The sequence below is a fragment of the Cynara cardunculus genome (assembly GCF_001531365.2).
Source record: "Cynara cardunculus var. scolymus isolate 2C chromosome LG 2, CcrdV1, whole genome shotgun sequence".
Taxonomy (NCBI): domain Eukaryota; kingdom Viridiplantae; phylum Streptophyta; class Magnoliopsida; order Asterales; family Asteraceae; genus Cynara; species Cynara cardunculus.
The window spans coordinates 3,781,463-3,793,027 of record NC_037529.1 but is presented as its reverse complement, the minus strand read 5'-3'; the positions used below and the strand labels follow the sequence as shown (position 1 = coordinate 3,793,027).

Here is an 11,565-nt window from a genome sequence, read left to right as displayed (position 1 = left end):
TGTTAGAACTCAATGATTATCCTAATTATATTTTAGATTTTTATTATTTAAAATAAGATTTTTTATCTTGTATTTGATTATGTTTATCTGCAATTAGTTACACGAATTCAGATATGGAGCTTTAATAAGTTGTACTTACGCACAATTTACTTGTAATCTTGAGTTTTAAGTAATATGCATTAATAAACTGTACTTTACGCATAAAAAGTATTTTTTAAGAGTTTTGGCAAATGCTTTATAATATAGTATAGATTTTTTTTATAATTTAATTTAAGTTTAATAATGAAATAATTTATTTTTGTTTTAAAAATATAACATTTTATAAAGATAATAATTAAGTATTCTGTTAGAACTCAATTATTATACTAATTATATTTTAGATTTTTTATATTTAAAATGAGATGTTTATCTTGTATTTGATTGTGTTTATCTGCAGTTAGTTACACGAATTCGGATATGGAGCTTTAATAAGTTGTACATACGCACAATTTACTTGTAATCTTGAGTTTTAAATAATATGCATTAATAAACAGTACTTTACGCGTGAAAAGCGGTTTTTAAGAGTTTTTGTCAAAAGATTTATAATATAGAATATATATATTTTTTTATATAATTTAATTTAAGTTTAATAATAAAATAATTTATTTTTGGTTTAATATTATAAATTTTATAAAGATAATAATTAAGTATTCTGTTAGAATTTAATGATTATACTAATTATATTTTAGATTTTTTATATTTAAAATGAGATGTTTATCATGTATTTGATTGTGTTTATCTGCAGTTAGTTATACGAATTCAGTTATGGAATGAAATCGGATAGGGATGAACGAGTTTAAGAGTTTTAAGAGTTTTTAAGAGTTTTAACCAAATGTTTTATAAGATAGTATAGATTAAAGCATTTGTTTGATAGAAATGTTGAATATTTGACTTTGAATAATTAAAAAATATCAATTCAAAGTTTTTTTTTAAATAAAAACAATTTACCAAGTCCTATCAAACCCAAATTAAAACAATTTCATTCTAAAAAATATCAAGCCCTAATATTTTTTTCAAATCTAAAATCTTTAAATTAAAGTCAAGTATCAAATCTTTAATTGTTGGTGGAATTTTAGATGTTATTGAGGATGAGATTGTTTGTTAAAAGAAGGATATTTAAGATGCATTGTGGTACCATTGTGTTACATCTCCGATCGATTACACAAACGACCTCAGTGTGATACCCAAGCACATATATGATGCATTGTGATACCATTGTGGTATCACCGGAGGACGACGAACGGAGGCCCCCCATATATATATATATATATATATACATATATGTAGAGGAGCGATCAAATGAAAACCGCCTCCATTTGTGTAAACCATGTAAACCAATCTAATCCATCCATTTTCTTGATCAATAGTCAATATTAGTTTAGTTTACTGTTTAACTATAATACAATTGTAAAACAAGAACAAAATGGTAAAATCATGTGTTGTTTTTTGTTGTTTACATTATAACATGTTTTTTTTATGTTATGGACTTGGTTTCTATTATCTTTTAAAATTTACTTGGTATTCTTGTTGAGGGTAAAAATGGAATTTTAGGTATTAAATAAATAGTTTTATTTTGGGCTTGTTTATGAGGTTGGGCCCACTTTCTTTCTTTCCTTTCTTTTCGGTTCTCCATTTCTCTTTAATCCTGGATATGAAACGATCAGCCTTGGCGTTCACATCTGAGCTACGGGAAGATATTGGGCTGGGCCCAAATGAATCTCCACCGTCGATTATAGTTGACCGGAGATCATCACGACCTGGTGAACTAAAATTGGAACTACAGACGCTCCGTAGCTTAACATAATGCCCACGGAGTTCGAATTTCCTTGGCGGCAACCTGAACGGCGGTGGAGGGGGTGGGAATGGAATTGACGACGACTGTGAGCTGCTGGAAAGGAAATCGTCACGGTCATGGTAATTGTTTTCTCTTTTTGGTAGAGGCGGTTTGTGTGTGCTCGCCAGACGTCGGCGGAGATGTTCCGATTTCGTTTGCGACGGTAGAGTTGAAGGTTGAACGGTGGACTGCGGTGGTGGCGTTTTCTGTATATCTCTTGATTTCTGTCTGTCCGTCCTGTTTCTCTTCCTCTCATCATTCAATGAATCTATCGTCGGCGCAATTTCCTTCTTAGCCTCTCTTGCTTCCCGATTCGCCGGCGGAGGAATGTGGGAACCTTCGTGTAGCCTATTGATTTGGCTTGTAACTTGGACGGTTTGATCCAGCCCTACATTTCTGGAAGTTCTCCGCCTTCTCGACTCGCCGGAAACTGGTGGGTCCGGAGCTCGAGCTGGTGGTGGTGGAAAAGGACGCACTCGTATCGGCGATTGACGTTCTACCATAATCTCCGGGACATTTCGAACGACTTCAATATTTCCCTCTACTCGAGAATACACTTTCCTTGCGTCATCCCGCCGGGAACGGTGGCGGATATCACCGGAGACTGGTTCCGATCGGTGAATATTCTTCTTTTCCCCTTCTATCTGTCGTGAATGGTTATTATCACCGTTTTCCCGTAATGGTTTCTGCCTCAAATTGGGGTGCGAGCTGCTGCTGCTGCTTCTTCTTCTCAAATCACCATTAACCTGCACCTTCCGATTCCGATTCCGATTAGTTTCCTGGGCACGACTATTTACTCGATTGGTGACGTTTGGTGAGGACGGTACGTCGTTTCTCTGAGCAAAAACACCGGCGAGAATGGCAAATAAGAGCATGACAAATCGCATTTTTTACCGGGTGTAGATCAAGTGTAGTAATTTTTTATAAATATAAGAGAATTCTCTATGGAAGTTTTTTATAAGCAAAAAGTGTAGTTTCTTGCAAAAAACCAACATTGTAGCGAGTTTTTAGTTCTTGTGTAAAAACCTTGGTTCTTGACTCGAAATTGGTTTGAAGTGACAATTTTGCTAATTTTTTTTTATATTTTTCTTGATTTTTAAATCCAGTATAATTCATATGTACATATTTATTTAACTTATATTATACATGGGATGGGACTCACAAAAATATACGACATCGACAAACAGTGTAAGGAGGGATATCAAATTATAAAGTGGAGTTTGTTTTATAAAATGTGTTGACGTCTGGAGTCTTATTTCACTTCTGATTAATAAGAGGTGCCTGGAGTGTGAAATCTTAATCAACAATTTGTTTTTGTAAAAATCAGGTGCAAATATTTTGTAAAATTCTCTTCATTTTCATAAAATTTCCATTGCCGAAATTCACCTCAACAATTGCTTAACAGATGAAACAAAATAAGAACCTTTTGGATACCTTTCAGACTTCCGATGCTATCGGGAATGCCGCAGGCGAGTTTGTTTGCGGAAAGATCGATACTTTTAATATATGATAGATCACCGATAGAAGTTCTTGTTTCACCTTAATCTTTTAAGTTAACCTATATTGTACATAAATTTTATATATATATATATATATATATATATATATATATATATATAGTGTTTGTTTCAAATACAACCCATCACATTTGTACAACTAATGCAACCCAATAAATTGAGATATTTATGGAAATGATGAGAGTTCATTTATTATGATTTGAATATTTATGGAAGATGAATATGGTTTATTAATTATGATCAATACTTTATATTAGAAAACAATCAATACTTCTATGAAATCACATATCAATAAAATGAAATGGACGGTTGAGATTGTGATGTATTGGTTGCACAAATGTCAAGGGTATGGGGCGTGCATTTTATATGGGTGATGAAAAGACGGTGACATCCCTGGTGGAGAAAGAAATCTTAAAGACAAACAATATAAATTACAAAACGTCTAAACAAATCAAACATAAATAATAATTAAGAGCTGAAAATGAAAAAACAAGTTTTACATAAGATAGAAGTGCAAGACATCTCAAATGAGTTTGCTTTATTGTTGGTAACAGTAATTGGTATGGGGGTAAAAGTGGAATTTCACATAATTAAATAGCTCGATTTTGGGCCGGGGCCCATTTTCTTTACTTTTGGGTTCTCCATTCATATTTTTGCCTGGATATGAAACTATCAGCCTTCGGGTTGACGTCTGGGCTACGAGAAGATATTGGGCTGGGCCCAAATGAATCTCCACCGTCGATTTTACTTGACCGGAGATCATCACGATCTGGTGAACTGAAATCGGAACTATGGACGCTCCGTTGCCTAACATAATTCCCGCGGAGTTCGAATGTCATTGCCGGCAACTTGAACGGCGGCGGAGGGGGTGGGAGTGGAACCGGCGACGACTGTGAGCTGCTGGAAAGGAATTCGTCACTGTCATGGTGATTGCTTGCTTTTGTTGGTAGAGGCGGTTTGTGTGTGCTTGACGGACGTCGGCGGAGAGGTTCTGACGGTTGATATGGAGGTTGAATTGGATTCCACGGCGACTGTGAGGCGCTGGAAAGGAAATCGTCACGGTCATGGGGATTGCTTGCTTTTGTTGGTAGAGGCGGTTTGTGTGTGCTCGCCGGACGTCGGCGGAGCGACGGTGGAGATGGAGGTTGAATTGGGATAGTACGCTTAAATGGAGGTTGAACGGTGGACTGCGGTGATAAAGCGGCGGAGGAAGGATTGGAACGGTTGCTTTTTGTTACAGTTTTAGAAAAACTATTGTTGGTTAAAGACGGGAGGGGTGGATGTGGCTGTGGCGGAGGGATGTGTGACGGAGGAAATCGCTTGCTTTTACCGCCGGACTTGAATAAGGTGTTGAAAATGGACCTAGGTGGCGGAGGAGGTGGCGGCGGCGGTGGTGCTGTTGCAGGAACAGTGTGAATTCCTTTAGGTTTTCTTACTTTTTTGAACATTTTCCGGAACATAGACGAAGGGGGAGGTGGTGGCGTCTTCTCCATATCTCTTGATTTCTGTCTCTTCTTTCGGTTTTTCTTCTTCTGATCATCCAGTGAAACTATCGTCGGAGCCATTTCCTTCTTAGACTCTCTTGCTTCCCGATCAAGTTCGTTACTGTTTTCTGATGGCGACGGCGTAGGTGGAGGAATGTGGGATACTTCGTGTATCCCCTTAATTTGGTTTGTAACTTGAACGGTTTCAGCCAGTCGAACCTGCTTTACACTTCTGGAGGTTCGGCGATTTCTTGACTTGACGGAAACTGGTGGAGCCGGATCTCGAGCTGGTGGTGGAGGAGAACGTGCTCGTTTCGGCGATTGACGTTGTTCTGGCACATTTGGAACGACCTCAATACTTCGATAATACACTTTCCCTGCCTCACGCCGCCGAGGATGGAGGCGGACGTCACAGGAGACTGGTTCAGGTCGATAAATATTCTCTTTTCTCCCTTCTGTCCATCGTGAATGGTTGTTAACCGTCGAAGGATACTGTGTACCGACCCCAAAATCATTGGAAAACCGCACCAGATTATCACTGTTGCTGCTGCTGCTGCTGCTGCTGAAATCACCATTAACCTGCACCTTCCGATCGTGATACGGAACGGTAACGTTGGGCATGGACGATACGTCATTTATATGAGCCAAAACGCCGGAAAGAATGGCAAACAAGAAGAGGAAAACGATAAAGTAATCCCAGAAAGATTTGAAAGGAGTTGGTTTGATATGTGATACGGGTGGAGGGAGGAGGAAGAGCAAAAAAAGGATAACGAAGAAGATAATGACGATCGCCGGATCAATGGGTGGTTGACGACGAGAAGTGGTGGCGACCGGTGGCTGCAGACCATCTTGGTTCATTGGATAGTTTGCGTAAGTTGGAAGTTTGAACATAGACAAAGATATATAAGGGTACAATACAACAATATATGTAATAACTTATATCTATACTATATTATAAATCATTTTATAAATATTTAAAAACCATTTTTATACGTAAATATTATTTGTTGATGCATACTATTTGAAGGTTGGGTTCACGTGAAATCAAGGGTTTTTCGTGAAACTCATAAGACCAACTTATGTTCATTGATCAACATTATAAACTTATGATCTAACGGTCTAAAGTTGCAAGGTGGCAATTTTGTAATTATTGAGAAGTCTCGTGGCGTTTATGAATGTTCAGATCTGACGATTGCAAATCTAATCCAATGGTTGATAATTGATCTTACAGGTCTCACAAAAAATCATTGGTCTCACATGATCCCAAGTCTACTATTTGATATATATATATATATATAGAGAGAGAGAGAGAGAGAAACGATCAAATGAAAATCACTCCAATTTGTAAAAACCGTAAAAATTACTCTCATCCATCATTAATCTTATGAAATTTTTTCATGAAATTGTTAATCTTGTGAAATTGTTTCATATAATACTTTTTTTTTGATGAAGTTGTTTCATATGTGGTTATGAAATTGTTTTATATACTACTTAATGAAATTTTAATGAAACTGTTTCATGTATTTCTCTAAAATTAAAATAATGAAGATGATAATATCCATGATTAACACCGTCCATAATAAAAATGGTTAATCAACCTCTCATAATTACAAAAAAATGAAGAAAATGAAAAATTATGATTGGTTGAATGAAGTTTTCACGGTTTTTATAAATTGAGTGATTTTTATTTGAATCCACATATATATATATATATATATATATATATATATATATATCGATATCAATATCAAATTTACTATTTAAACTTTTTGTTTTTTTGTGTAATACAGTAGAAGGATACTCGCGCAATGCAGTGAGATACATCTTGATTTTAATATTTTATTTTTTTCTTTATTTTAGTCGGTGTTATAGTATGATCTCATGTGATTTTGAAAAAATGATGATTTTTTATTTTTAAATAAAATATAAATTTGAAGATATCATAAAAATTTGACAAAAATATATCGATATTAGTATCAAACTAACTATTTAAAATTTCTATTTTTTGTGTAATTTTTTATTGTAATTTAATTTATGTTCAATAACGAAGTAATTTATATTTGATTTAACAATATAATTTTCTTATAAAGATAATAATTAATTATTTTGTTAGAACTCGATAATTATCCTAATTATATTTTAGATTTTTATATKTTAAAATGAAATGTTTATCATCTATTTGATTATGTTTATCCGCAGTTAGTTACACGAATTCAAACATGAAGCTTTAATAAGTTGTACTTATGAATAATTTACTTGTAATCTTGAATTTTAAGTAATATGCATCAATATACAAAGTTCATGCATAAAAAAAATGGTTTTTAAGAGTTTTTGTCAAATGCTGTATAATATAGTATAGATATATTTTTTCAAAATTTTATGATATTTTTAAATTTATATTTTATTCAAAAATATAAATATTATTGCTTTTTCAAAACCACTAAAAACCGTATTATATCGACAGAAATAAATAATAAAATGAAACATTAAAATTGAGATATATCTTGCTGCATTATGCGAGCACTCTTCTAATATTATAAAGTACTTGACAGTGTGGAAAGAGAACACGACCATTGATCACTTATTTTAAAATAATATATATTTTTTCCGATAAATACTTATTTATTTGTTATTTATTATAGTTTTTATGGTATTAAGTAATTTGCAAATCGACACATTCCAAAGAGTGATAAACATGTGATAAGTAAACCTTGAATCAATTAACTTCGCGACCTTCTTTCTCATGTCAAAACGAAGTCCAACATTCTTCCTCCAATCTGCTTTCTGTGGAGTAATGCTTTTGATTGTTATCACTTTCCTGATAATCGGAGTTGTTGTGATCGTGTTATTTGCATGTTGTCATTTCAATTTTCAATTTTACCCTTTCACATCTTAGATATTTTTGAATCTTTTTAATATTAATTTAAATAAAAAAATCCTTTAAATTTTATTTAAATCACACTACTTGATTTATAGGTTGTTCTTGCATTCTCGTAAATTAAATAAGAACCCTTGTGATTTATGAGAATGAAAGAACAACCCAATAAACTCAAACTTTTTAAATTAATAAATTAACTTATATTAAATATAAATAAATTAATAAGGGCAATAATGTAATTAAGTAATTTTTATAATTTTTTATTTTATTTTAATTAATTATAAATATCCCTTTTTTTCATGCACGTTCATTTCCACTCTCTTATCTTTCYTTGTGATAATTGTGTGATTGTGTAACCATAACTTATCGAAACCATGATCAATCGAGTGTAACAATAACTTATCGAACCATGAGTAATCGTTGTGATAAATGTGTGATTGTCTAACCCTAACCGATCGAAACCATGATCAAACTGAGTGCGCAAGTGATGTTATAATAATGATATCACATGATTATCACAATATGAGGTTAATAGGTTGTTTTCGCGTTTTCGCAAATCACAAGGGTTCTCGTTTGAACCCTTCCATATATATATATATATATATATACACACACACACACACACACACACATACACACATATTATACAGGGCCAAGTTAACCAAAGTTTTTATGTTAACTCTGTTAACCGATCTTGGCCATTGAATATTTCAATAAACGTTTGTGATTAATCATAATAAAAAATTATTTTTTTTAAATTTAAAATTTCATAAAGATAAGTGAACAAAGTTGAAAAGGTTATTTAGATAATTTTTTTTATATAACTCCCATATCATTAATTGGGAGTTACAAAATCAAAAAATCTCATGATTTTAGTTAATTTATTTTTGTTAATATAAGAACCATATGAATACAACTATATATATATATATATATATATATATATATGAACCATTGTGTCAAATACATTTGACATATATATGAACTTGGACTGTGTAACATTTATGAACACAATATAAACATAATAAGAATAACTGCTACACGAAATGAAATAAATAAAAGAACAAGTATGAACACAATATGAACAACTTGTTAACAATGGTTCCTTCATTATTTGTCCAATGGAGTTTTATACATGCATTGCATCCACACCGTTTAAGGTTCGTATTACGTTATCTCCACTCGCCGGACTGAAGAACCATAGAATCAAAATACTTTTTATTTGGTATTCCCTTCTTACTACATACAAACCATCTTGTTTGTATGTCTCCATTCTTGTTTGTTTTTTTGGCATGAAGACGAACATCAAACTTGACATTGTCCACGTACGTCTTGTACATCTTTTATGTTTCATTTATAGATACAAATTGTGCGTTGATCTTTGGTTTAAGCTCGTCATCAACATTGGGGATAAAATACTTGCTTTCATTTGAACACTCTCCGACATCGTACTTCGTTTCATGTTCGGAGGGTGTAAGTATGTGAACACCTGTTGATACCATCATAGTTAGTAAAATCAATGAACATTAATATTACATAACTGGAGTAATCAATTGAAACAACCAGAAAATAGATTTATTTGGTGCGAGTTAGAGCAATCATTAATGACCATGAGATGATTAATGTGAACATATATAAACAACAGGTGAGATCTATTTGGTTCGAGTTCACAAGCTGTTCATAAACTAAAATAATTGACATGCACATATATGAACAAATTGTGTATATATTTATTTGGTGCGAGTTAGATCAATCATTAATGACCATGAGATGAGTTATGTGAACCTATATGAACAACAAGTGAGATCTATTTGGTTCGAGTTCACAAGCTGTTCATAGACGAAAATAATTGACATGAACGCATATGAACAAATTGTGAACATGATCAAGCCACATAGAAAGAGAACATCGTATGTTCATATATGCACACATAACCCCCATACTATGAACACCAGGTGCAATTACTTACACAATTTGACATATATGAACACCAGATGCAAGAACGGTGCTTATATAAAGATTTGGGAGCAAATTTTTAACCAACAACTTGGTAAGTTTATATGAACATATCTGAACAGCAGGTGAGATCACTAACATAAATAAATATTCATATGATGGGGGGTCATTAACATGAACATATACAACTGAGAACCTAATGAAGCCACATAGGAAGAGAATATCGTAGAAAATATATGAACACATAACACCCATCATATGAACACCAAGTCAATCACTTACAACATTGATGTATATGAACACCATGTGTAATCACTTACACAAATATAAAGATTTGGGATCAAGCTTCAAAAATGACACTTGTGTTCATATGACACAAAATTTTATCCATGAAATGTTATATATATATATATATATATATATATATACTCAAATGAGTGTAGTAACTAGGGATGGTGATTTGCCCCGACCCGGGTGGAGAACCGGTTTCACCGTGCCCAAACGGGGACGGGGATTCCCCGGTAGACTCAAACCGGGGCCGGGGATCCCCGGTAGACTCAAACTAAAAGATATTATTTATGGGGTTTGACATGGGATTGACCGGGGATTGCTAGAGATTTGACCGGGGACGGGATGACAATCCCCGTACCAGCCGGGGGACGTTACTACAAACCGGGGCCGAGGCCGGGGATTACAAAACCCGCCCCATCCCCGCCCAGTTGCCATGCCTAGTAGTAACATGAACACAATGGTTCATGATTCATAAAAGTCGGTTATATGACCATATGAAAATGGGTCGTGCATGGAATTCCATTTGAACATGTGAATTAAGTATGTATTAATAATTAAAGAAAAAGCTATCAACACAATATGAACTACAAAAAACACAACACATCATAATGAACATAATTTCGATTAAAACGAATACAATAAAATATTAATCTATTACCAAGACATTCGCTTTGGTTATTTTCTTCAATTCCCGAACTCAAACTCCGATTGTCACCATAAACCATTTTAATCTTCTCAATGTTGTCGAGTTATTTTCCAATGCGTTTATCCATAATAGCTTGAACGATACCGAAGATTTTACTACTGTGTTTCCTCCACGAATCACAAACTCATAAAACAAAAAAAATGGAAGATCAATATTGAAAAAAATATCAATATTAAAAATGAACATTTTTAGGGATTTTATGATTTTTTAACTCCCAATTAATGATATAGGAGTTATATAAAAATGAAATTACTCAACTACCTTTGGCATTAAATTGTAAACTAGATAAAAATCTAATAGAGACATGGATTGTGATTGGTTGAAATGGTTTGTAAAGTTAACACAAAAACTTTGATTAATATTTGATCTTACCCATCTCTCTCTCTCTCTCTCTCTATATATATATATATATATATAGAGAGAGAGAGAGAGAGAGAGAGGGTGGTTCAAATACTAACCCATTTTTTTGTGTTAACTCTACTAACCAACATCAACCAATCACATTCTTTCTTTACTTTATGTTCAAATGTAACTTATAAATTGAATACAAGGGTCATTTTGTAATTTGACCTTTATGTAACTCCCTAATAATTATTTGGGAGTTACAAATCTTTTTAAGATCCCTCTAATTGATCATGAGGTAATTCTGATGTTCACGGTATTCATGGTGTTCATATCCATATAATGTCCATGAACATTCACCGTGTTCGTATAAATGTTCATCGTGTTCATGCGATGTTTTTACAAAAGTACCCTGTGAACCGTTGTTCATAGACATCTCAATTAATATATTAATTAAATGATTATTTTTATAGTCTCATTTAATAAGGACCGTTTGATGAGAAAATGAACGATCAAGA

At 33.3% G+C, this 11,565-nt stretch overlaps 2 protein-coding genes across 2 annotated transcripts; both read right to left on the bottom strand.

The window, feature by feature from the left end:
- Nucleotides 1-1,593: 1,593 nt before the first annotated feature.
- LOC112504217 (serine/arginine-rich splicing factor SR45-like) lies at nucleotides 1,594-2,760 on the bottom strand. The gene has a single exon (XM_025108156.1). The coding sequence runs from the start codon at nucleotides 2,758-2,760 to the stop codon at nucleotides 1,594-1,596; it is 1,167 nt and encodes a 388-aa protein (XP_024963924.1).
- Nucleotides 2,761-4,016: 1,256 nt separating this feature from the next.
- Nucleotides 4,017-5,732, bottom strand: LOC112504208 (formin-like protein 20). The gene has a single exon (XM_025108149.1). The coding sequence runs from the start codon at nucleotides 5,730-5,732 to the stop codon at nucleotides 4,017-4,019; it is 1,716 nt and encodes a 571-aa protein (XP_024963917.1).
- Nucleotides 5,733-11,565: the final 5,833 nt, after the last annotated feature.